Source organism: Dermacentor albipictus, chromosome 1 (assembly GCF_038994185.2).
Source record: "Dermacentor albipictus isolate Rhodes 1998 colony chromosome 1, USDA_Dalb.pri_finalv2, whole genome shotgun sequence".
Taxonomy (NCBI): domain Eukaryota; kingdom Metazoa; phylum Arthropoda; class Arachnida; order Ixodida; family Ixodidae; genus Dermacentor; species Dermacentor albipictus.
In genome coordinates, this window is record NC_091821.1 from 407828300 (window position 1) to 407856066 (window position 27767).

The 27767-nt window shown below is 43.9% G+C and overlaps 1 protein-coding gene across 7 annotated transcripts in view; it reads right to left on the minus strand.

Annotated features, from left to right (window-relative positions):
• Window positions 1-27767, minus strand: part of LOC139054712 (reticulophagy regulator 3) — a 46640-nt gene that overhangs the window by 10866 nt on the left and 8007 nt on the right. For 5 of the 7 annotated variants that reach the window (XR_011511445.1, XR_011511444.1, XM_070532183.1 and 2 more), the window contains exons 2-6: window positions 20176-20313; window positions 13492-13618; window positions 7453-7537; window positions 7244-7363; window positions 3915-4130 (exon numbers count right to left, since the gene is read on the minus strand). Coding sequence is in view for 5 of the 7 variants with exons in the window: in XM_070532183.1 (XP_070388284.1) it covers window positions 3915-4130; window positions 7244-7363; window positions 7453-7537; window positions 13492-13618; window positions 20176-20313 (686 nt within the window). In the remaining 2 variants the exon portion in view is untranslated. Of the gene's footprint in view, window positions 1-3914; window positions 4131-7243; window positions 7364-7452; window positions 7538-13491; window positions 13619-20175; window positions 20314-22028; window positions 22291-27767 lie in introns of those variants that run through there. The other 2 variants (XM_070532185.1, XM_070532186.1) reach the window with 2 other exon arrangements.

Consider the following 27767-nt stretch of genomic DNA (forward strand, 5'->3'; position numbering starts at 1 on the left):
ATGTAATGCACAGAAAAAGGACACAAAAGTTCATTCTAGCTGTTGAACAGCTTTTAACAAAATAATCAGAACAGAACTCGCTGGTATTCTGTTCTAGCAGGATCAAATGCCCTCTCGTCGCATGCCACCATCGTGTTCTGTATTGGCTAGGCATTCATCATGGCCAGCCTTGACCTGTAAACTCTTTTGATAAAAATATTCTTATTTTTGGTTGAGTAAATATAGACTAAAATTGTTTTTTTATTTATGATACAACTAAGGCAATCGCTTTTTAGACGTTTTTTTATTTTACTTTACATCTTCCAAAAGCATTATTTTAGTCTGTCGCCATTTTTTTTAGTGTGAGTGCGCTCTGTTTTTTCGTTTAGCACCACGTAGCCTGAAGTGTCACTCAAGGTTCTGGAGTGCACTCCCCGTAAGTGCACTTAACTTGCCCACTAGACAAAGTGTTATTTTCGTTTGATGCTGCCGCGGCTTAGCAGCAATGACAGCAGCCTCTTAATTACTGAAGCAGCAAGCCAGCTTTTCAGCCAGCTCCCTCTTGTCAGCAAACACTCGCATGGCAGCTTGCTCGTTAGCGTTGCATATTCTCTGTGCACATGCGTAGTAGGGCTGCAGTAGTTGCAGGGTGCCTTTTCCATTGTGGGGTGCTGTTCTCGTTGCGACGGTTGCATTCATGAGGCTGACGTAACGCGCAGCTTCTGGCACTCTCGGGCCTGAATCGTCCGTGCTATTGCTTTCTCTGTCATCCTCATCACTGTCGTTAGGCGACACATCGGCAACAGAGGCAACGATGGTGGAAAGTCGAACCTCGCAGCCGACATCTCTTTGCGGTCGCAGCAGTGCTACCAAGCAACTTCTTCGCATTCAATATGCCACACATGGCCAAGGGTGGATCCCTGTCGCGCACCAGCAGACTTCTTCGTGTCACGTTCAATAGCACAAACAATGTCCAACTTTTCTTCTATGCTAAGCACACAGAGTTTTTTTAACCGAGCTTCGGCATGACGTGAGTCTTAGCTTGCACGACGCCACAACGCTCTCTGGCACGGCCCCAAAATGATGTTGACGTCAACGTGGCTTGACGCACGAACACACAGGGCACTTGGAGGCCGTTGTTCTGATCTCTGAGGCTTGTTCTGCCGAGCTACCTGTTGTAACGACGCACCACTGTGATTGCGTGATGAAGAGTGGAAACACTACGTGTTGATCGATACGTGCACAATAAGCTTGTACGGCTTATGCGGATACAAAACGCATTATGTTCCAATGGCTGCCGAGTCGAGAATTTGATTTTACTACTTTTAGAACGAAACTAATGTTTAAGCGGGTACGGTTAAACGAGGTTTTACTGTATTCTTGGACAATAACTTTCGAAGACATACTTCCGACTTTTGTGACATTTTGTGTGACTAGCACTGAACGTGTCGACCAACAACAAAGGTGTTCTCGTTACTATAAGATGGCATGCCTCTTAGCATTGTGCCACGAATGCTGTCACTCATAGGTGCAAATGCTTCTGAAGCTAGTCACATGCGACCCCGCAAACGTGAAAGGAACCCCAAAAGTGGTAAACCAAGAAACACGGCACACCTTTTCTGGCCACTTGTAGAATAAAGTCACTCATTTCCAGTCTTGTTTATTCGGGCTTAGAGGCAGTCCTTGTCGAACCTGAATTATTGTTCAATGAATCGAACCTTTATAAAGGTTAAATGCTGTGTTTGCTGCTCGTTCTACGCGAAAGCCACGAGGAAAGCAAGCGGTGGGTTCACATTTATCTGAAGGGGCCTGGCCACTTTTAGGCATGCCACATCATCTACAGTTCATCTAAATCTTGCCATAAAATTTATTGCAATATTTTTTTTTATAAGGTGCTGCTGTGCTTGTGACAGAGATAAGAGGGGAATTTGGAGATCGCCGGGAGAGACCTTCTTCCTACAGTGGACATAAATAGGCTGGTGGTGATGATGGTGCTGTTTGCAAACCACCAGTTAAACCTTGATATAACGAACTTCAGTACAATGAAATTCTCAACATAATGAAGCACTCAACCTTCTTTAACTTCATGTCCATAGAACACCATGTATTTAGGACCTCAATTGAATGAAGTGCATTAATACACAATTTCAATACAATAAAATTTCAGTGTTGCTGCAAAGGGATATCGAGGCAATACATGGAAACTTCCATGGACACGGATGACCAAATGGATGAATTACGAGTGGCTGTCAAATCCTCTCGCACCTCTCGAATCGCGCGCCTGCGACCAAGAGCGACTGACCGTTGAAGCAGAGCAGCGTTAAAGTCCACGAGGGTTGCAATGTGGGCTTGTTGGTAATGCATCTTCAAGGGGAGTATGGTAGCGCGATTCAAAGACGGGACAAGAGAAGACACAAAGATTAGTGTGTGCTGTGTGCGCTGTGCACACAGCGCTGTGTGTGTCCCTTTGTGTCTTCTCTTGTCCCGTCTTTGAATCGCGCTACCATACTCCCGTTAAAGTCCAATTGCGATAAGATACTATTGAGCACCGTGCGCTGTATGCTTTGGGTGCGAGTGAAAGCTTGCGAGGGTGAGCCAAGAATGATAGTGGCTTGATGAGGTCTGGCTTTGAGTCTTCCTGAGCAAGTAAGGAGAAAGGGAGAGAAGGTGGCGCAGGTTGGCACGCGTCTCCCATTCTAGAGCAGCTGTGACTGGGCATGGCTGTTAGCGAGGCTGATTGCATAGTCAGCCCCCACGCACCCTCGGTAATCTGCAGCGTTTGCAAAAATGCAAAGAGAGGGGGTGCCGACATGGCATGGCATATCATTAAAACTGTCTTCCCACATGTTTAGTACTAGAGATAGTGTAATCTCAAGTTTCGGAGATGCATTGAAGAAAAAGGTAGAGGAAGCTTTCGCCCTCCACTACTGGCGCTTTTCATGATAGTTATCATCCCACTGTAGGCAACACTATCAGCCGCAAGGGCAAACTGAATGCAGAAGCGTGGCTGGCCTTGCCTCGCACCATTCACGTGAAGGTATTGTCGACAAGGCACGAAACCGTATCTTTCATCACATACTCTTAAATTCAACAAAATAAAGTTTTTATCATTCAAATTTGCCTTTTCCAACTGCCCGATAATTAAGAAAATTTTGTGGCCCCTTCCATGCAAGAAAAATCCAGTGGCAACTGTACCTATCTGCATGAAAGCAAATTTGTGATCTTCAGAAAGCCAATAGTGCGTTGTTTCCACTTGTTTTACCGCACTGCTAAGAAAGCTGCCAGTCGATAAACAGAAAAGTGTAACACTAAACAGCCAAAGAAGTTGATAAGTTCAGGTACAATAATGCTAAAATGGCAATAGTGCCTGGTGTTTAGCAGATATGATGCAAATCACAAACCATGACCTTCGAAATTTTTAGCCCACTGCTAGTGCCGCCTAATCCCAGAAGTAATGCTGAAGATCGACGCAAGTTCTCATGTTCTGGGTTCTGTCTCACTGTCAGTGAGTGGTGATGGTAGCGTTTTCCCCTGTTTCGGCATCAAAATCACTCACTGTTGCAAGCTTTCCACAATACAGGCACTCGAATTTCAAACGCAAAATTTAGCATAAGAGGTTGCTTTATGCCTTAGCACTACCTGCAGCAAGTTGCTTTTTCATCCACTTTCATTTCCCTTATTGCTACATCTCTCTCTCTCTCTCTCTCTCTCTCTATATATATATATATATATATATATATATATATATACATATTTTTTTAAAGTTATTTTTCCAGAGACCTCTCTGGCTTCATAAGGTTATAAAGAACAAAAATTGAGCTTACATGTTTCCCTTTTCACTCCGTCTGAAACTGGGCTATGATGTCGGCTGTCACATGCACTCGCATTCACCAACAATAACTTTTCATAGACAAAGAGGAGGACAGGACACCAACCCAGGGAATCTAGAGGTGGTGCAGTGGCAAGCCCTTGAGGCAGAAGTGATGTGTCACTATGCGTGCTCGACCTCGTGTCAGACTCCAGAGACAGGCTGAGCTGCTTTGCCAAAAGCCTTTCGTCCATCTTGGGCAGAAACTCCTCCAGCTCATCTCGCTCTTCTTCAGTGTTAGTGGGACCAGAACCCTCCCCAACACCACCACCATCATCATCATCTGAAGAGCACAGAAAGGATGCAGGAGGTTAGAAGATTGAGGAAGGTGAGCTTTTGGGAAACAAGGTGAAAGGCTAAAACTATTACAGGAAATCAAGTATAGATGGTGCAACAGCACAATAAGAAAGACAGCCATGCCTGAACTTTTTAGAGAGCACACTGTCCCGCACTTTCCTTTGTGTTCAATCTCAGCTACACGTTTTACCAATGCAGTCAAACTTCGGCATAATGAACCTCAACCTAACAAAAGTAAGATGTACTATATTTTCTGCGCGTATTACCCCCACCAGATATATAAAAAATTTAACATTAAAGTCAGCGTGCAGATTATATCCAAATTTCACCAACAAAACTTGAATGGCGGAAAACGTTGTCTTGAGGTCGGCCTTCATGGCATCACGGTGCATGCTGCCATGAAGCCACCCCTCAAAATATTTTATGCAACAACACTCTCCATCCTAACAACTGACTTTTGTGATGAAATAACAATAATTGACATAGCAATAATTCTACATGCTACATTGCCCCCATTTTTATTGTATTGTTAACTGACATTGCTTGTTTATTACAGAAGTTTTCTTTGCCCTTGTTGATCTAATGAGCTTTATATTTTCTTATTTTTTGCACTGTTCTTTACTTTTTCATATTGTCTTTAAAGTTATCGCAACCACTACTTGATGGATACCTTGTTTTTTTCTATTTTGTTGATGTGTGGGAGTCACAATTTCTAACTTTGGCGCTTCCTGTGTAGTGTACTAATTTTGTATACACTTCTATGCAAAACCGACACCGTAGATGAGTGAACTTAAGCCTCAAGGCATCCGTGCGTGTTGAAGCTTCTTTCTCCTCCTCTTCACGGGTTGCCATTTTGCACTTAGTAGTTAGTTTATAATGCATGTGGCGGCGGCAAACTCATGTGTGACCCCTTCTCGCGGCGCCTCCTGGGTTCACGCAAAGCGCTTTGCGATACGAGGGAGAGCAATTTTATTGTTGGAATTTTTGGCTCGGTCACATTTGCTTCACCACCGTTGACCATGCGAAGGCTGCTCCGTCCATGCTATCATCTTCAATCATGTGAATGCTAGATGATAAGTGATCCTATTCACGTCACATGTCACGTGACGGATTGGTCAGTGATCATGTACGTCATGCAAATCTAGCTTAATCAACATCACCAAAAAAATGGGGAGGGGGGTGAACGAGCAGCTGGCTGAACATACAACGTGGACAAGTTGTACGTCCACAAATGGAGACTGTTCTTGCAAAAAATTGAGCGTTGTATGCAGTTATTTCCGGGGGTTATATGCGTGGATTGTTTTTTCCCCCTTTCTGGGTTGTAGTTGGGTGTGGCTTATATGCAGTGGCGGATTATCCACAAAAAATACAGTAACAACACCTTTCTTTCCACTTTATTTTTTGTAATAGCTATACAATGTATAACTCTTTATATATAAACTAATAACTAAATATCTTTTTGTTACAACAAGCTGGCCATCGTGGCTCACCAAGATTTTCCTCTTGACTGGTGGGAAGCTAGATTGCTGACGCTATAAGAGTTAGTTAAGGTTAAGAAGGATGTCAGGGTTGTGTTAAAAAGCATGTGCACACAATAGACTTCTATGACACCACAGAAAATGCTACACATGCCAACAGAAAGCAGCTGCGCAAAGACAGCTCCACACCTTCTGGCTGCATGCTGGAGCATGCTGGGGCTTGACCTGATGATAGCTCTAACATGAAACTTAAATTTAATTGAAGCAGAGCAGATACATTTGGTCAAAAGAACAAAGTCTGCAGTCTCTTATGAACATTACATAATATGGTAAGCCTTTGCCTCTGCAATCAAACAGACAAAAAGATAATGGACACAAAACAGACTTGCACAATGATGAAACTACAGAGAAACATACAATGGTCTGAACTTGACATAGGCAACCAAAAGTGAAATTTTCAGTGTATACTAATAGCTAGGTATATATGCATGCTGCACTGAAGCTTGGGCGAACACAAGTCCTGCCTGCCAGAATGCAGAAGGCTTAACTTGTGCCCACTGGCTTGCAGTTCAGGTGCTAAACTAAGGAACAAGCATATGGCAAAGGTTATTTGTGATGTTTGGACACTATACTGCACATCAAAGTGCACAGCCTGCGGACACATTTACCTTTAAACTTGACCTCTCTGACAGTCTCTGTTGACTCCGTACAGTTGTAACAAAAGAATGAAGCTCATTTGTTCCCCTTATTCTCATCAGCACTTCGGGCAAACGAATATATATTCCTCGTATATGCACTGTGTCAAAAATACTGTTCATTTGCAAGATAACTAGGGGTGCGAAAATTCTGTTTTGTATACAAATCAGAATAGTCTTGGCCATTTGATTTGATTCGAGAATACACTATTCAAAATCGTTCAATAATGGTTTCTTTTGAATGTGTATTTGAGGAACAACACTTTTTGGAGTCTCAGTGAAGAAAGGACGATGAAAGTAAGGAACATTCCGAATGATTCTGCTGCAGGAGAGCTGCAGTTACTGCGTAGGGGCGCCAGTTCCTAAGGAAATGCATGGGGTAGACGGAGTAGATAAACTATGGCCAATAATTTCCAGCAATTCATTATGAATGCCTCCCTTTCTTAGACAAAGCAATTTATTATTGGGCTATTCCCACCATGCTTCAGTCCCTTCAAAACAATGTATAATGCTGTAGTTTGACACTTCTTGTTTAGAAGAAACTCAACACCCTGTGCACCTGTTGATGTGCTGTTTACATTTTTTTATTACTCATTGTAATGGTGCACCAGATATAATTGAAAGCAGTTTATCATTTGTAAGCTCGTCAGATGTCTGAACGTCCATTTGCAAACAGCATTGCATGTATTTAACTAAGCCACGTAAATATGTCTATAAGCCTTTCTTTACCAAATGGACCCCACATAAAATTTATATTTCAGTGAGTTTAGAAATAGGATATTTGATTTGATAATTGGAGGCTGTTCTCAAATAGTATATTCATATTCAATTAAAAATGCCACTCTTCAAGAACCCCTAAAAACAAGCAAATAAGAGTAAATCATGCCAAGTGGAGCCAGGAATTGAAGACAAGGATGTTCACTTACTACGCTGCTTCCTCCTAGGTGGCTTCCCGGATGCAATTCTCATAAGTGCGTCTGCCTGTTCATACCATGTGGCTGGTATAACATACAGTGCAATTCCAGGACCAAGGGTAACAGCCATCACTGAAAAAAAAAAAAAAAAATTCTATATTACGTGAACGGAGGGTGGCTTTCGGTGTTGGTAAACTGAGAAGAGCTTCTTGTGAACTTACACAGACTGTAAAGTATGAGGACGCCAGACACCATTCTTCCCAACACAGCCGTCATAGCAAATGTTGACGACGCCAGAATGCAGAACTGCAGAAGATAAAGCAATGGCAGTCATAAACAAATTTGCACAAAGAAGTGCTTCCAGGCACAGTGCACTAACATGTGAATGACACAACCAACCTTACTGCTATTCTGCTCCCATGAAAACATTACAGAGGCAACGAAACACTTTTCGAATAGGTGTAAGAAAATGTTCCCAAGTTGTAGACAATCCTACTGTGACAATGCAAGTCAAATATCCCCTTACACCCAGCAGGGAACCTGAAATCTAGCATAATAAATTGCTAGCCTTTAAACACCCCCCCCCCCCCTACTCAATAGGCAATGTCAACAATGCTCATAGGCACTAATTATCGGTCATACACCTGCACGCTGCGCGTCCTTCCACATTTGCCCAGAAACTTGGGAGTGCCAGTTGTTAAATAATTCTGCGTGTCCTATCACCAATCCTTTCTCATCCTCATGCATGATTGATAGACCTCAACCTGTAAAGGTTGCCATAAGCAGTCCGCGGAAAGAAAAAGCAAGGAGCAATAGGCACGCCATTTCTACCAGCACTGCTCCCACAAGGTGCCTCCCAAGGTCTGGCCATTTGAACCGACAAGTGCAGTGCATACAATGCGCACATATAATTATGCCTGTAATGTATTACACCACTAAGCACCACGAAAAGAGCTGAGATTTCAAACCAAACACCCTGCGCCCTTCTCCTCATGGGTACCGCGCTCCCAGCTGGAGAGTCGACGTCAATCAAGCAAGTGCACCTGCGTAGTTTGTCGTGCTGTGGCAGTGGCACGTGACTTTGAAAGTTATTCAAGGCAACAGCAGTTATTTCTTTGAGCTGTAGCTTCAATAGATGAATTAAAGTTTAGAGAAATAATAAAATCTACAAACTGGACGTCTGCATGTTTTTGTTTTACTTTATACCATAGCAAGAGAGATGTACTTCCATTCTGTCTGCTTGTTCCAATGTTGTGCAGTTTCCTCAAGCATAGAGTGAAACTATGCCATTTTGTACCATGTACCAGTGTATGCTCATGCTCTGTGATTCACTTGCATCTGCCTCAGTGTTTGTGTAGCTCTGACTTATAAAGCTTGTCAGGTGTTCTCGTGCACAGCGCGCAAAACTGCACTGTGAGAAATGAGACAAACGCAACAGCTCGCACGCAAGACTGTCAGCAAAAGTGCATCATGCAGCAAAAAACAAGCAAACAGAGAGAGAGAGAGAGGTGGGGCCTGTGACGTACACATCACGCAATCCTCCAGTTCCAGTATGAGAGAACGCAGAGAAGGAATTTCGCTTGTGGAGGCTAGACGAGGGAAAGTGGAGAGAGTGTCTGTGTTGACGGTGATGCTTGCCTACTCATCATGGGTTTGTGGCACTACAGTATGTCTATATCAGCTATTGAAGAACCAACTTGAAACATTCTTGTAGTAAAACACTCCCTAGAGGGCACATAACAATTTCCGGCATATAACCAAAATTTGCTATGTGGCCTGGTGAGGGGCCCTGAACCACCCCTTGGGCTTGGTGAAATAACATAGTCTGCAGGTAACATACGCTGCTGTGAACATCTCAGCCAAGTTCTGCTGTCGTATGCAGTACATGAAGCTTGCAAGTGGATTGCGAAGTAACCTTTCAAATGCTCTCTTCTTAACGAAAGGCCCTATCCTCACTCTTTTCTAGACACACTATTTCGTCATCGGATGCATTATTTGGTCATTCCCTTAGATGGCTGCTATTGGCCGATAGCTGACATCAAGCTGTGGTCGGCTACATGGCGTAGATACCACGGCCACCGCGGGGTGATGCCATGAGTCCAATGGCTAAGTGTGCTGCAGCTCGCTGAGGACAATTGCGTTTGGATTAAGTTTAGCATGTCATAGGAACCAAAGGCCGAAGCCGTGGCGTCTACATTAACCCCTTTCAGTGTCAATGACGTAAATACATGGCACCACGAACAAGCCCAAAATGGCCGATGCCGTATATTTACGGCGCCGTCTGTACGTTTAAAAAGCGTGCCTATTTCCTAACCTTTTCCAGATTTCTTATAACCATCAGGAGTTTTTTTAATGTGCGACTGTGTAAAATGAACGTTTTTGAATTCTGCTCCCGTCAATGTGTGACGGCAGCAGCTGGGAACCAAACCCACAAACCCTTCGCAGTGTAATGCTGTAGCTGCTCAGCCACCACCACCAACTGTTTCTGCTGTGAAACATGAAAAGGAAAATGGGGGTGTTCCTGCATAAGTAGGCGAGCCAGTTTGTAGAACATCTAAAGCACAGGAAGCATCTGCTTTTTCGAGTATGGTAGCTTTGAGCACTGGCTTCCCTATAACTTTCTATGCCAATGAAAGAAATGCTACAGGGGCAGAGCTTTTTCCCATGTGTTACTGCGTTAAGTAGTCTGGCAGAGTGGCAGGGCTTTTAGTTTCTTGGGACAGATACTGGAATCAGTGTAGCTTCCATGTACAACAGTTTTGCATTTTACCAAAACGCAAAAGAGAAAAGCAGAGGGATAAGTCAATGCTCAAGTATTGTCTTAGTATTTTGCTGTTATAAGTAAGATGTTTTTCTTTTCTCTTCCACAATTTAAGCTCAAGTGAGTGCAAGACATTTTCAGGAGTGCTGTTTGGCTCTGTAGGTTTTTTAAAGTTGCCTGAAAATATCCCTTTGAGACGCTGTCTACACAATTGGGCACAGCAGGAGCGTGCATCAATAGCAAAAGCACTGATGAAAGTAATGGTAATTAAAATGTGTTTCATACATCTTGAAACACTTATTATTGGAACTGTGCTGCAATTTTGAATAACGTGCAGAATGTTTTAACAAAATGAGTGGGAAGGTAGACGGCTGGGTGTTGTTACTCTGTGTCAGTATGTTGTATGTAGCGGGTTCGCTTCTTTCATTGTTTTTTACAATGTCGTGCACTAGGCATAATTGTCAAGTGGCTGGATAAGCGCTTTTCAAGCTTTTCAAAACACGAAATAGTACATGTTCTCGTATTTTGTGTTCCTGTAGTGAGTTTTCGCTTGGAGTCGAAATTTTGTAAACTTGACAAAACTCACTAAACAATTGAAAATTCTTAATATTTGCTGCAGCTGTACACTTTCTACGATTTTGAGGATGCAAGAGATGTGGTGAAAGCAACTTTTCAATCAACGGGATAAAGTGGTGTCTGAAAGGGATATACACGCTCCAGGTGCCTGCCACAGACCAGTTAGTATCAAATATGGTGATGCCCATAGCGGTCTTTATGAAGCAGCATAAAGAAAGAAAAAAAAAAGAGAAAGAGAGAGAAACAAAGAGAGGAAAGCTATTCTACCTTGTGTACTCTCATATGACCTTCACAATGGACACTTTTCCCATGTAGTGTGCATGTTGAATCGCTGCATTGTTACTGAAATATGCCCTGTACCTTGGACCAAATTAAAGAAGAAGAAAAAAAAAAAAAAGACGAAGCAGTGATAGCAACAGCAATGTTTAGCGGTGCGCATGGCTTGTTCGTCGCTGCTCTAACAATTTGTGGGGCAACATGTTCGCACAATGCACCACATGAGGCAACTGCTGCTATGCAGCAGTAACAGCACCCTGGCAGCCACCAGGAGTGCTGGAGGTGAGCTGTCCAGCTGGATTACTGTATGCACAAAGCTGCAAAGCAGGAGCGCTGCCCTCATTTCTACAGCGAAACACACTGCAAACTTCTTGAATTTCTGGGGACCTAACCCTCAACACACAGGCCCGGCCCACATGCACCATCAACCATGACACCATGTAGTGCCGGTGGCAGTGCCAACAGTATAGTAGACTGCATGTGAACATGCCTGGCAATGAAGTGATACATGGGAGTTGTGCTTTCTACTCGCTATACAGATGCTAAGCAGGTGGCCCTGGAACCACTATTCAGATAATGCTGGTCATATACGTTTGCACGCTACATTGCAAACAATCACCATGTCTAAGAAAGCACCAGGCTTATCAGCCTAGGTGTGTCCCTGATGGAAACAGGCAACACAGAATATGACTAAACTACCACAGTAAGGCAACAAGGGAAGGTAGCACACCTGCAAAGGCTGTGTTCTGCCTATGTGTTTTCATTCATGCTTTATCAAGTACTACCCAAAATGAACACATTACATTTCTTTTACAACACAAAGTGAATGTAATGTTGTTGTAATGTTGAAATTTAATGTTGTTCCCCGTCACTACAATCACATTGTAGTCACTGCGAACAACCACAGTGGCACACTGTGCAACACTAACTGTTTAGTGGGCGAACCTGTTCCCAGCAAAACAAGTGACACTCAGCACCATGGCACCAGCAAGCACACTTATCTACAATGACAAGAATAGCATCGGCTATTTATACATGGCTCACTGAGCCTTCCAATGTTATCACTGGTGCTCGCGTAAGTTCTAGAATGTACAGCACTATTATTGTAGTGCACATAATCTTGCTAATTACACAAGGCTCAGCGAGAGCATAAACAACAGATAGAACCAGCAATAATATTTAAGAAATTTTCAATACAGAAAGGTGCGTCTTATTCTGGGCGACAACTCCGAGCATTTGTTAGCCAATGAAATATGGTCATCGGGAAAGAACAAGTACACATGGCAATTGATAAAATTTTTCTCACCATGCACTTGACATTTGAATAATAAATTTAACTAAGCAATGTCACATACAGAGTGGCAGTAAATACTGCATTTGCTTGCATAATGGTCACACTCACGTAATGATCGCATCCCTCACTTTTGTGGTCAAAATTCTATTTTTTTTTCTTTCCCATGTAATGATCGCACCCCGAACTTGCCGCAGCGATATGTCGTGTGCCAAGTCTAGCTAATGGTGATTGTGCTTACCATTTGTTGAATGCTGTCGAATGCTACGCAAATGACTCTTCAAGACATACCAAGCGGTCTGCACGCACCAAACATTCTTAAGTAGATGCCCCATTTTATTCCTTTCATCACTCTCCACAGTTCCATGAAAAATAAATGGTACAACCAAACTTGCCTTGGCTTTATTATTTGTAGGCTGTATAATGGCTGTGGTCAACAACAACAAAAAAAGGTGCCTTTCGATTCTTCTCGTCTGCATTTGTGGGCATGCAACAAAATGCAAGCGGCACCTATAGTAGCCACGTTCACACTGATACGTTACAAGGGTACCGTGTTCATATGCCAACACTTGTAACACAGCTAAGATATTCACCCACCCTTAGCGGAAATGTGCCGTATTAGGATAGTAGTGAAGAAAAATGCCACAGTTCCAGCAGCACACCCGCCATGTGTTTCTATGTCACTGGCAGCTAAGCACGCCCATCTCTGTTTATCACTTCAAAGTGGACATGGCTACGTTATTGCCACAGCTTTGCAGATATTAACAATATTATTCATAAGTGATACGGAAGAAACTGTATCAATGCGCGTAATGTACACAAGAAAAGAAAAAAAAAAATTCGCATTCTGCCTTCAGCTTGCTCCGCCGACCACCATTTTTGCTTTGGTGTCCCTCACTGTTACAGCAGCAGCTGCCTGTTTGTTGACCTGTTGTCATTCCGCAGCAAATGCAGGATGAAAAATTTTTTTTTCTTGTCGTGGAAAATTTAATCAGCTTAATGATCACACCACTGAATTTGCGGCAATTCTTTTGACAAAAAAAGTGCGATCATTATGCAAGTCGATACGGTATACTTCCTACCTAAATGTACTACACATAGCACTAATTACATACTTTGCAAATCATGGAACGGACCTTTTGAAAGCATTTTGTTTTTAAATACAGTACAGGAACGTCTCTATAGCTTCTACAAAATACTATTCCATTGAACAGTTAAGTTCAATAGAGATCTAAAGTGTTCAAGAGTGTTACAACTTTTAAATGGAACAGGTCCACAAAACCACAATTAGCAACCCTTCAGGACCTCACCTCCAACACCATTTATAATTGTAAAGATAAAGAGAATAGAACGCACCAATCCCGGGTTGGTCTTTCGGAGAAGAATCACATTTGCAACCCACTTTCTGACGCTCTCTGACCAGTCAGTGATGTATCGGCTCAGTTCAGGCACACTGAAGACTTGTGGATGTACAGGGGTCCACCTGAAAAGTATTGCTAGTATGTAGATAAATTGTGCATATAGAAATTGGCTATCAAACAACAACCAAAGTTCCAGACAGTAGGAAATTTAATCACGATATGCTACCAGATGCATATTTTGTATGAAACACAACAGCAGAAGCAAGGTCAGTTTACAGATATCTTCCCTATTGACCCTATATCTGGGCACTCAAAAACCAAAAACAAGAAACAGCACAGTGTGTAGATCACATGTGGTGATAATCCTGCCTGCAAAGTATCACACCGATGTGTGCCACGAAAACAGCTGAAAATTCAAATGAAAGCCTGAGATTCCAGACGAACCAATGAAAGGGTCTCAGGCGTTGCTGGGGGGTAGTAGACCACCTTCTTGCACCATTTCTCACACCATTTCAAATGGTGTTGTTTACCAAACATATTTCGAAATTTGTGCAAGAGAACACTCCTTGGGCAGTCCTTTACAGCTTCCAATGTAAAACAGAATTTTTGAAGGGGCCTTTTAACAGCCTAAGCAGTTGGCACACTTAAGACTGATGCGAAGCAGCAAAATATGGCCAACTGGTTATAACTTTCTCTTTTTCAGCACTCAGAAAGAATAAACATCAATGAGAAGCAAATTTATCAAAAGAGAAGTTACTGCAACAGCAGTAATTGCCAGTTCTAAACGTGGTGTGAGCTTTCTATAGCAAGATGAATTCAATGCAAGCTAAACAGCTCTCATTGCACAGAAGCACTGCAGCTGGACCACTTGCACTTCTGCTTGTCACAGTGCTTGGTCTGTAGACAAAATAAAAAAACTCGTACACCTTGCGGCTTATTTCAACCGGAAAATTGGCATAACAGGTACAATTTTCAAAGGAGACTGTGCAAACGTCCTGACATGCCAGCAAGACTGTAAACTTGAAGCAACCCTTTATCTAGCATCGTGTGACGCTTTTGCCATTTGCATGCACACATCCAATTTTGTATCCACTATGACTGACCTTCACTGCCACCCTGTTCTTAGAGTAAGAATAAAACAAGACCCGTGGCCAGCTTTCAAGAGGGAACAAGTGAAGCAATTACTCACAGCTCACTTGGGCAGTGAAACACAGCTCAAACGAAAAACATAAAAAGGACAGGCCATTTCTCTTGTCAGGACATGTCATGCATCTCTGTCCCAGCTCCTGTTGCGCTGCCCAAGCAATCTACAAATCTGCACTTACTTTCGTGCCTTTCAGTCATTGTGTGATGCAATGACTGTTTTACCTGTTTGCCAAAACCCCCCAGAAATAAGTGAGAACAGCCTGGGAATTTTCTTATGGGCATGTTCGCAAGTAGCAGAGCCACATAACACCATGGGATTCACCCATCATTAGTGCTTTTCTTTCTTTTTTCGTATGACAATTGTATGGGTATTGTGCATTATTTTGAGACAATGGCTTTAAGACAAGTTTTAGTCATGGAATACGAGGCAATGTGTCCAGGGAGCGGCAATCCTCCCTTTGTGATCTGCTGGTGTGTAGGAGCACACCCAAGTAAAGCACGCCAGCACAGTGACAGTACATGTCACTAGGAGGTATATCTTAGTCTTATGCCACAAATGTGACAAAAGACTATTGTTACATATACAAGATTACTGCAATTGCATTTGACATATGGGCAAATTGGATAAGTATATTGCACTTAAATGATATGAACAAGAAAGAATGTTCAAATCCCCAGAAAAACCATATCATGGAGGGCACAGAAAACAAATGCCCAGGAATATGCATGCAATGTGGTCCACGAGTTTCATTATGCCACTGCTAGACTGAATGGCAACTAAAAGTGAAATGAGCGAAAAGAATAAGGAGATATATGGGGCTCGTTTTTTTTTTGTTAATCACAGCCACACACAGAAACAGACAATGAAGACAGAGCAAGTGTAGGAGAAATTATTGCTCAAATAAATTTAATAAAGAACATAGTAAAGGGAAATGAAAGTGGATGAAAGGAAACTTGCCACAGGTTGCAGTTCAACCAACCTCCTCCGCTTTACATGTGGGATGCTTTTACCAATTAAGCTACAGCAGTAGCCATCCCCTCATCCATTTTCTTGGATGAGCCATGTGTACAAAAAATAGATGAATTCGGCAAGTGGTTATGATAACACCGCATTTGTCCACTCTCTTTGTCTTCTTTTCTTGTGTTGTCCTCAACCATTGTGTGTGCAAGATTAGCCCTAGGAGTACTAGCCAGTACTACTCATGTACAAGAACACAGATGATCCTTTTAACCGCAGGCACCCACATAGTATGTGAGCTCAGGAGCAGGCAACTGGCCAATAAACCCTTGTACACAACCTCATGACATCAAAAGTGCTAAATTCAAGGCCCTCATTATACAATGAACGAGCTGAATGAGGTGATCCAAGTGGCTTGATTCTTTTGTTAGTCACAGCCGTACAATGAAACTGCCAACAAAGCCACAGAAAATAGTGAAAATTTTTAATTGAAATTTAGAAATAATTACCTATATAGAGGGAAATGAAAGTGGATGAAAAGATTATTTGTCAAAAGTGGGAGCAGAACCCGCATATATACTCCCAGCATAAAATTGGAGCGTGGTTTGAGGAATAACAGATTCTAGGGTCTTATTTGGGGGGGGACAAGAAAACAAAAAAGAAAAAGGAAAAAAAGGGGGAGGAGGACCTACTAGCCACATAGGCCATTGGTCCAAATATTTTTGTACGCATTCCTTGAATTGTTTAAAGGGACACTAGAGGTTACCAGAAAGTCAAGTTAAAGTGGTAGAGCAACGTTCTAGAACGTCTAAGGCGTCAATATAATCGCGAACAGAGCTTTAGTAACCGAGAAATTGAGGTAAATGCATGACACGATTTGAGACCCCCCAGCGACATTCCGGTACTAGCCCGATGACGAAAGCACTCCTCATAATTTGTGTTACTAATACTCAACTACTCGTATTAAAAAATATTTCATTCGATTATAAGACGGAAGAAAATGCTACTTATCTACGTCTATTCGATTCTAAGAAAAAATAACATTTTGACGTTACCCTTGAATAGTATGGGTGGTCGAAAGGTTTCATTTTCGCTCGACTCTGCACCGCACACGCTTTGGAGTTTCAGTAGTTTTGTTATCACGTAGTGCTGTGCGGATTCTGCTGGCTCGCGAAACTTTCATTTGGAACAAGCAGCGAGAATGCCACGTTCATGTGATGTCGTGGGAAGCCCTCGTTGCTTTCCCGCTCCGGAGAGCCGGTGTCGAGGCCGCCGTTGTAGTACGCAACGATATCGGCAGCGCGAGCCCTCAGCAGCAGGTCGCGCTCGTCAGTGCTCAAATCGCTGAAGTTGATCCCAGCATCGCGAGCCAATCTGTCGTTGTCAGGGTCCATTGCGACAAGCGTCGAAGTTTGCGTCATAGAATGAAGTACCAGCTTATGGTCGCGCGTTTCTCCTTCCCCTAGTCACCATACTCCCGCTTTCGCTCTACTGTCGGCTCTGTCTTGGCTGTTTCTGGCCGCGCGTTTGCGTTTTGCGCAGAAAAGCCGTAGCGCCGTCTGTGGACGCCGTTCTACTCACCGATGGTGCAACGTCACTATGAGACCATGATGTCAGTACTCCTCGATCGGAGGGCGGGCGATTTGAACGGCGCTAGAGGTACGCGGACGCTTCAGAACGTGTTTTCTCTTAAAATAAGTCTTTCCTTGGCACGAAACAAGTGTTTCGAGGTTTCTGGGATGGTATTTCAACAGTCCACGTTGACTTAATAGTAACCTTTAGTGTCCCTTTAAACAAAGCTAATTTTTGACTGATTGATTCATAGGGTTAGTGCTATTTGATTTTGTGACCAAACTAGGTAACCACAGTTGATAAGGCCAGCTATGCTGCAGGAACAATGAAAGAAATCGCAAGAAATGTGCAAGCAGAATGTGGTTGGCGACAGTCCCAGTCTACGCAACTAGCTCAGTAGCAGCGTTCCTTGCTCATATTGAAGGCCCTCCCCTGATGCTTCTTCCAGCAGTGTTACCTAACTCAGTTCGCTAGGCTCTTTCCTGTAGACACAACACTTTCTCACAACAGATCATTGGCAAGCTGTTATGAAATATTGCTAAACCGGGTGCTTCTCTGCAGAGCATAGAACTGAACAAATGATCAAGGTCAATCGCCAAGGGCAGGTAAGCTGGCTACCAAGGCTGAATTTAGGAGACGAGAAAGACGTATAGTAGCGTTCTGATATGAATGAGCGTTTCAATTGCCTCTAGACATGAGTGAACTAGAGCAAATCATTCATGGGTTCTGTACCTGAATTTTTAATTATTTTGCAATAGTGCTTCAGCTTCAGCTAGTTAATACATGGAATATGTGTGTCCTCAATGTTTATTTTGCACTACTGTGTCTGTTAAAATGAAGTGTTCTTGTGCACTCATGCTCATGTCTTCCATGCATGAGTGATTTAATAATTTCAAGATGTGAGCTACCACGAACGAAGCAATGTGTGCTGTCTGAAGGCCTGCCAATTCATGCTAGTGACAAGGTGAGCTGCCACCTACAGGGTGTGTCCAGAAAGTAGTGCAATTATTCTTTTTCCGGAGCTGCTATTGGACTTACCACAATCCGATTGGTTGGGTTAGGTGGGGACACTCTTAGTTTTTTATCATTGCCTAGTGCACTATGCTCCAAGCTTTGGGAGCCTCAGGATCGCTGTTTCCGTGAACCTCCTGATAGTGCTCTGTCACGATGTGCAATGGCATCCACACACGAACAACGGTACGCGATCAAGTTGTGTGCTAAACTCGGTACAAGTCTTGCCAATACCTACCAAATGATTCAGTAAACCTACGAGAATTCTGCTTTGTCATATTCTCAAGTTTCAAGGTGGTTGCATGTGTTTAAACGGGGTTGAGAAGACGTGGATGATGAATCCTGCTCTAGACTGCCATCAACGAGCAAAAGTGACGAAAATGTCTCATCATGATCTTCTGAACACCGACCGTCGAATCAGTGTGCAGATGATAGCAAAGACTCTCAATATTCTTAAAACCACCGTGCACGACATCATAAGCGACAATTTGAACATGTGGAAATTGTGTGCCAAGCTGGTCCCCAAACTGTTGACTGATGAAAACAAGAACAACCTGGCGGTGATCGCAAGCGAACTTTTGAAACGCAAGCAAATTGAACCTTATTTTTTGGACAGAGTCATTACCGGTGACGAAACATGAGTATTTGAGTACGATCCCGAGACGAAGCTCCAAAGCTCCGATTGGCACACCTCAGAGTCCCCTCGCCACAAGAAGGCAAGAATGAGCAAGTCGAAAGTGAAAACAATGCTAATTGTCTTTTTCAACGCCAAGGGTGTGGTTTACAAAGAATTTGTACCCCAAGGTCAGACAGTCAACGCTGCCTACTACGTAGATGCGCTTGAGAGATTGAGAAAAAGGGCCCTCCGAGCGCGAAAGGATATTGTCGATACCTGACGATTGTACCACGACAACACTCCCAGCCACACTCCTCTGCACGTACGAGAGCTCCTGGCCAAGCACAACTTGGTGACGTTGACCCAGCCCCCCTATAGTCCCGACCTGGCTCCGGCGGACCTTCTTCTCTTCCCGAGAATCAAGAGTGCCCTGAAAGAAGTCCGTTTTGGGACCATCGAAGTCATCTAAACTGCTGTGACAAAGGCTCTATTAAAAGAGGTTCCTGTCAATGCCTTCCAGGATGCGTACAATGCATGGCAGAGTCACTGGCAAAAATGTGCAGATGCCAGAGGAGACTACTTTGAAGAATTCTACTCAAGTTTGTAACAATATCTTGAAGTGTTTCTACGCATAAAATTGCATTACTTTCTGGACACACCCTGTATGTTACCTTTGGCTAGGCCATGCCCCAATATATCAAGGAACAATCCTAGAAGACCACAGAGATAAAACCAGAATTTTGCTGCCTCTTTAAGATGACAGGCAGCAAATGTCTACACCATCATTCCCATCCCATGAAGGTGGCAGGTTTGGAGCTGCCATGCCAGGTGATGTTCCTGCGGAGTTGAAGTCTGCGGGAGACACAGCGAAAAATCGCTGCTGCAGTATGAGCACAGTGAGAATTGTTTCACAGCTTGCAGGCTGACAGTATCAGAGTCGCAAAACCTTAGGCGGTCAACCTAAGATTGCCCTCATTGATCTAGACAAAGGTAATACAGTGGAGCTGTACAAATTGTGGTTCTGGGATGCTACACTGCACTTCAAACATTGGCAGATTTAATTTATTGGTTTGCAGTGCACCCACAACAAAGTGCAAGAGTAGGAGCATGTGGTCTTGTGCAGATAAAATTGCAGACATGAGCTCAACTACAGTAATCCTAGATGGTTGGCAAGACTCCAAAAGCTCTGGTGGCACTGCAAACACACCTAAACATCAGTGGATGGGCCGCCTCTATGCCCTAAAATGCGCCCAGCAACCAGCAGTTTTTACAAAGTGCTTGGGCTTGGCAATAATTCTAGACTAAAAAAAAAAAAAGATGAGATATGAACAAAAAGTAGAGTGGCTACAAAACAGAAAGCATATACAAAAACTTACTGTTCATTATCCTCTCCTTCAGGAGGTGGCACACGGATCTCTGGCCAGATGCTGTTCACCCAAGTTTTGTACATAAAAACTACAGCTGCTATGAGCGCCACAAAAGAGTAGAATCTTCTGCTGCATGACACCACCAACCTGGAAAAGAACAAGACGAAACATGAGGCACTTGATAGAGCCACTAACGATGCCTTAGACGAAGCTATGGCAGTATCCCATGAGTCACATCAACCAGAACTAAGAACTCCACACAGACCGCAGTCCATATTAAAGGCTGAAAACAGAATTGAGTGTAAAAGGCTTTGGGATAAAATGATGCAGCCAGTACGAGTCACTTTCAATCTAATGCGCTTCAGTACTGTCATTAGCAGGTGCCAAAGTCACAAGGCGAATAATTCAAAAGACATTCAGCAGTGCAATGTGCTCAAGCCGACTACAAATACAGGTGCACAGCAAGAACTGCACCTTTACCGCGGCATCGGTTCACATTCTACCCCCACAAAATAACCTCAGCTCCTGAAATTTCTCGCAGAGTCTTGTCCTAGCTTCTGCTCATGATTGTTCTTTTTTAACTCTGGCATGACATTCTAGATGCTACGCTGTATCTGTGTGTGATTCTTCTGCTTTCCAAGGCCTACACTGGCATTGTGCAAATGTATATTGGCAGCTCTCAAGCAATAAAACTCAGTTGTTAGTTCAGCACTTGTGGCATCAGTTTTATGTTCTTGTGCATTATCCTTGTGCTGCTTCTTTAGTATAATGCAACAAATGTTAACCAAATGCCCCTACTTCTAATTTGTCTCAGCAATCTTAATTTGCCTTTATAAAGCAGGCTGAGTAGTGCCTTATTTTAATCTCAAAACAATGACACTGCAAGAAAAAAAAAAATACCGATCAACTCCCTTGTTCGCAAAGCAAGAAAGGAAAACGTGGCAAAGAGCACAAGCAATGTGACGGCCTCACAGTGTGCAACAGGCCAGTTAATCTTAAGTCAGCGTTCATTGAGCAGATAAGATAGGAACGGCACTTTCGGGTTTCTGGGCGTAAGCAAATAGCGTATCGTCGTCAACAAAAAGCGTACTTCCGCGTCAGTATCACATGGTTGAAAGCAGCTGCGAGTTCCAAAAGGCATGTTTTCGGGGCAAATTGTAAATGGCTGAAGAAACCGGGCTCACAAACAGAAAAAACAAAAAAGTTATTGACATGGAAACACCAAACGATCAACGCGTTAGCTCGAGGAGGTTTTTCTAGACAACGGCGCGAAGCTCGAGGGCCACGCAAACGAACGAAGGTCACATTGTCAGCCAAAACTGTCACAAAAGTAACACCTGAACAAAGGGTTTGAATCGGTAGCCATCAATTCTGGCTATCAGCGACAACGTCGGTTACTACTTCGTCACAAATATTCAATTTCGCGCAACCACAAGGCACATGGTCCGGTACGCGGCTGTTATGCGTTCCCCGCGGTACTCGTGCTTCAGTTTTTCATTCATTAGACAAGCGTCTTTGTTATGCTTCTATGAGGAGCATGCCGCGATATTGAATCGGATTGGTTCTGTGTTGCGTACTCACTGGTGAACCGAAATAAGGCATTAAAATGAGCTAAAAACGAAAGAGCAGCACGTATGCATAGACGTTTTAACTGCTTTCATTGGGTTTTCAACCAAATTTGGGCAAAACGGCAAGGCGTGAGCGCAGCAACGCTATTGTTGCCAATGTGTCTACGGCGTCCACATAATAAATATGACAATTTCAGCACGCGTAAGTTGTATCAGCCAAACACCACATATGTAGTGAAGTCACTCAGGAACGTCGCGCAAATACATCGGTTGTACCAAGGACGCAAAACTCACCAAAACAGACAGTTGACTGCGACAAAGGCAGTAGCGCTCACATACGGTCTCTCCCAGATGAGCAGGCTTTGGATTGAGATCAGATGTGCCTCAAAAGGTCCCAGCACGCGCTCAAGAACACAGTCATGCTCTCTGTCGCCTGTGCCAGCAACGTTAAGCTGCCGCTCGAATCCAATACGCAGAAATTCCCTCGACCAAGCGAGCAGTTGCAGCACCCGCTTCTGCGCGGCAGCCATGTTTATTTTTCTTCGCCTCGTCTGACGTCACGAAGCATATGACGAAGTCACCTGACCGCGTGCGCGTGTGTCGCCCACCGCGGTGTCGCCAGCGCGGTCGCGGTAGAGGAGTGCGCGCGATGCCGCAGGAGTCCTGCGAACGTTGCTTCCAAAGTGTGAGAAGGCAACTGCTCCCATATACTTGGTTATTATAGGATATGTTGGGGGAAGAAGATGACTGTATGAGAAGCGCGTTTTTTTGTTCAGTGCATACATATACGGCCACAGTTCGCAATTGAGCGATGCTCACATTTCTTTAACTGCGCATTGCTCTGTGACTGTCATAGATTGAATTCAGAGACAATTAACTCGTACAGCGGTGAAATGTTCTCAGTGTGAGCAAGGTACTTATTTCTGCCGAGCAAACACGGAGAGTAAGCTAAGCCGTAAATCTAGGGATTTCTGAGATACCATTTGAGGGATTTGTATATACTATATATGTTGGCAACATTGCTTTGATAAGCTAGAATTTACCATCGCTATCGCAGATTGATATTTTTCAATATTTCTTCAGGAAGTGTCTCAAAAAACTCTGCACTGGTTTTCAGAGGATCAATTAAGACGAAAACCTGCGCGAAAGACGGGTTAAGATACTATATAGATAAATAAAAACAACTTGCCTCGGCAAGTTGTTTTTTCATCCACTTTCACTAGCTGCCATTTATTTATCATTTATTTAATTCAATGAGTAAGTACTTATTTCCTCAATGTTGTCCTTGGCGTCTTTGTTTGTTGGCTTCTCATGACATGATAAATAAAGATCTGGCCCCTCGGTCAAACCCCTTTCTTCTCGTTCATTATATAGATAAAAGGAGCATCCGTCCCTTGCACTCCTTAATGTATCTAGTGTATATGCGCCTTTCTCGCTGGTTTTCGTCTCAGTCGATCGCGCTATCTACCATATCGCCCAGCACTTGGCCTTGTTGCTCTACTTTCCCGAGGAAGAGCACAGCTTTGTGACGCGCACGCATCACAATTTTTCTTCGTTTTCTGGCAACCGCTTTGCAGTTAAAACCGCACCCTGCTGCATGGCATTTGCGAACGCGTGCAAAAAAAGAGAAGAAAAAAGAGCGGCGTTGCGTCACTCGGGGCAAATCTCCAAGTCTGCATGGCCAAAGCCAGGTGGCTTTGGCGTGGCTGGCGTTTTGCACACATATATGCATCGCTTTACGGTAAGATTTGCAGCGTGACAACCAGTTCGAATAAAGAGCCCCACGCGAGTAGAACTGTGTCAGACAAGAACTGGCGGAGAGAGAAAAAAAATTATGGGGTTTTACGTGCCAAAACCACTTTCTGATTATGAGGCACGCCGTAGTGGAGGACTCCGGAAATTTCGACCACCTGGGGTTCTTTAACGTGCACCTAAATCTAAGTACACGGGTGTTTTCGCATTTCGCCCCCATCGAAATGCGGCCGCCGTGGCCGGGATTCGATCCCGCGACCTCGTGCTCAGCAGCCTAACACCATAGCCACTGAGCAACCACGGCGGGTCTGGCGGAGAGAGAGGAAATCAATATATTGCGCTGTAAAATGTGCTCATTGTTCGAGTAAAGACCCCGAAGTAAGAAAGCACATAAAAATAACGAAAATGAAGCAGGGGGTGGATCGGCGACGTTGCTCTGCTTTTGCGTGCCTGGACTGCTGCGCAGAAATGTGTTTTGTTTTCATCGACCGACATTCACTCATTGGCCACAAATGCTGAAGTCCTTGCTTCCCACTTTCGCATCGAAGTTGCTAGTGCAAATCGATCGCTGGCTGGACCCTGGACGCCAGGGCCAGTGGCCGGGGTTATTTTGCCAGCATGTACGTGGGCCGCGTTCCACGAGGTCTCGCTGAAAATTGAGTACAGGTTGTACAGTGATGTTCAGTGTCCGAAGTATATTATGACATGCTAGATGGTGCATGGTTTGTAAAGGTCTTGTTAGAGAAAAGTGGGACATATTTGTCCAGAAATTAAAACCCGTAGGGAACATCTACCTTCCGTAAGCGCTGCGATTCAAAGACATGGAAACATCAAGTGGTCAACAGTCGACATAAGAGACGTTTATATAGTAAAGTGTTCGACGAAAACTCGTCTGGCGAGGAAACATAATGGTGCCAAAAAACGTGCACTCGCCAAGAATGAAATAAAAAAAATAAAAATAAAGAACCGACGTTCCGGGCCCCGTTCGGGCCCCTTGATCTCATCGCCACCTCACCCATAAATAGCCGCGCGCTTACATCTTCATTGTGATCAAGAGACCCGTACGGGGCCCGAAACGTCGGTTCTTTATTTTTTTTATTTCATTCTTGGCGAGTGCACGTTTTTTGGCACCAAGAGACGTTTAGAGTATCGTCGAAAAAATAAAAAAAAAAAAAATAAACAAGGAACATATGATAGAACCGGAATAATTACGGGCATATGTAACTGTACTGTAGAGGTAGAAATAGATGTTTTACCGAAGAAAGTAAAACACCAAAAAGAGATAGGCAGAGAGAGAGAGGGGGGGGGGGAAGAAGGAAAGGCAAAGAGGTTAACCAGACTGAGTTTTGCTACCGTACACGTGGGGAGGGGAATGGGGAGTGAAAGAGAGAGAGAGAACATGAGTCTATACCGCACCTTCACGTGCACTAAGTTAGGTGCAGGATGTCTATAGTCAGGCACTCCAGTCTGTTGCCTTCAGGTAGTGAAGAAGCGCTTGAACTGCTTTCTGAGCTAATGAACTGTTAGGCCAGGCTCCCAAAATCTTTGCTTCTGTAAATGGTCTGTCGTCCAGTCTATTCAAGGCACACTGGAGAGTCTGACGTTGGTTATCAAAGCGAGAACAGTGGCACAGAAGATGACTGATGGTCTCTTCACACTTGCACTTAGCGCACATTGGTGGGTCCGCCATTCCAATACGATAGGTGTAGAAGTTAGTGAATGCTACTCCTACCCACAGCCAACACAGCAATGTTGCGTCACGTCGTGAAAGGTTTGCTGGTAATTTAAGTTTCAGTGATAGGCAAAATGCTTGACGCCGATAGATGTTAGGGCTCATTTACACCGGCGACTGACAGTGGTCGAGCGACCAAGTTGGTCGCAAAGCGACCAGTCACCAACGGTCGCTTTTCTCGAAAAGCGACGATTTTGGGCCAGTCGCTCTCTGCGCGATTTTTCAGTCGCGCGACCGTGGTCGCAAAACTGATTAGTTCAAACAGACTAGGTGACTATTTGTCGCCGCGCAGTTTTAAACGCCAATAAACATCTTCAGCTATACCACACCTTCCGCCATTGTTCCTGTCTATTTGACATTCGTTTGTTTGTATTCATTCATTCATTATTTATTTCTTATGCATGAATGTGTGTCCACTTTCTTAATTAGTTCCTTCTTCAGCATCATTGGTACACTTGTTAGAATCTGCAGCAGGGGTTTTAGTGATATGGCCGATCCTCCAGTAATACTACACGTACTTCACAACGGAACAAAGCCCCGGTATCCAAGATGTGGACCTCGAAATCGAGGAGCCAGGCTTTACGAGGGGTGAAATTTCTCGGTGCAGGATCCTGTGAGGATTTCGTTAGTTAGCCCATATATGTACGATCCTAATACTAAAGAACACGCTTACCACCGAATACGCTCGGAACACGAAGGCAACTGCGAGACAGGCGTTTGGCTTCCTACTATATGCCTTCTTTTTTTACCTTGTGTTCGCTTTTTCAGCGCACGCGTATGCTATCAAATGCCAATTAGGCCAAGAACAATAGCTGTGACTTGCTCGCGTAACGCACTGTAAGATGTGTTTGACAAGACGTCATAATTAGTTGCTTGACCGCGAAAGTAGCAAGAAAACCCTCGTCGTATGCATGCTCTCTGGATCCCGGGGTTTCCAGATTATGATGAAATGACGCATCCGTGCAGGAAAGCGAAAGTGTCGGCGGCTTTGAGCATAAGTCGGATTTGCTCGAGCGTTTCACGACAGTTTTCAAATTAATTAATCCGGCATGGTACCGACGACAGGTCGTACGGTAAAATGGTTTCCGACGACAAGTTGTCGTGAGAATCATAGCCAGGTTGTAAAGAGAAGCGGCGGAGGCGACCGCATCTGTCAAGTACGTACACGACGCTCTCTGTGACAAGAGAATCTCATCTTTAACGTGTGACGGGTGGCAGCATTTTTCTCAATTATTAGTGGCACGTTCTCAAGCGTGAATCTACCTTCAATTATATGTTTGTACTTTGTCCAAGTCTATGGGCATCATTCGCATGGGTTCGTCGTCGTTCTTTGTTGCGTGCACAATCGTTGCCTAAAATACTTTATCTGTAGTCAAAAACGATTGCTTACGCACGTTCTTGGCGTACTTCCTCCACGCGAAAATGTATAACGAGGAGCGCAAAATGAAGGTAAAAAAGAGAAAGAAAAATTTATGTATTGAAGGACATTCTAGTTCTCAACGTCTTCTGATGGCGGCATACGAAAAAAAAAGCTTTAAGTCTTTCTTTTTTGCGTGCACCCCCCCCCCCCCCCCATCTTTATAAATTAGAAAATAGGTTTCCGATAAACAGTATGACCACGTCAAACGTAAATTTGACTCGTGTACTGCAAAATAAGACGAAGAAAGAAAGCTTATTTGATTAACATAAGAGGGAAAAAGAAGAAACTCCAGTTGGTGCGGTGACAGTAAACTTCGGGTAGTATTGATACGCACGGCAGCCTAGCGGATAAGAGTTCGTTTTCGCGTGGTACTTTATAAATAAAATCAGTTTTCTTTGTATACTCAGACAATTAAAGAGTGACAAGATATGTTTGCGTTGCACAGTGAACACCAAAAAACACCTTCACGCTGTTTTCTGTTAGTCTTTTACGTTCATATGATTTCTTTCGCCTATTACATAAAAGCGTCCGAACACATTGACGCAAATGTTTGCAACAGCTTAGGTGCCGACCTACACTTTAGGAAGACGTATTTACTTCATCTGGATGAGTTGAGCCGCAGCATTAGCGCGTAAACACAGCCTGCCTTCTGTACAGTGCATGCAGCGGGTTTTACACTAACTGCGTATTCAGCGATACGCAAGAACAAATTTTCGGCATGCATCTTGTTTTTATGTGGGTTAGCGAAACAGAGTCGATCGAGCATCTAGTCGTCGAGCTTGATCCGCAGCCTCAGTGTGTGTGCTTCGCTGAGGGGCTTTCTCTCGTTGGTCTTCCGGCTTTGACACATAGCCAAGGTCATTGCTCTCCGGAGCGATGGCTTCCGCCCTTCCTGTACTGGGGAGACTTCGACAAAGCGCAGTTCTCATAACGCCGTGCCGGTGGAGCCGCCATTCGTCGGCTTGCGCTTGAGACGAAACGGCAGCTACTCACCCCACACTCCTCCTTTTCGTATACAGACTCGGTCAAGGTCACTGCCCTTCGGCGCGCTGGCTTCCGCGCATTATTTGCTTGGAAGACGGACACAGCGGTCTTTCCTTGCGGCCCTCTTTCTCGACTAAACCATTCT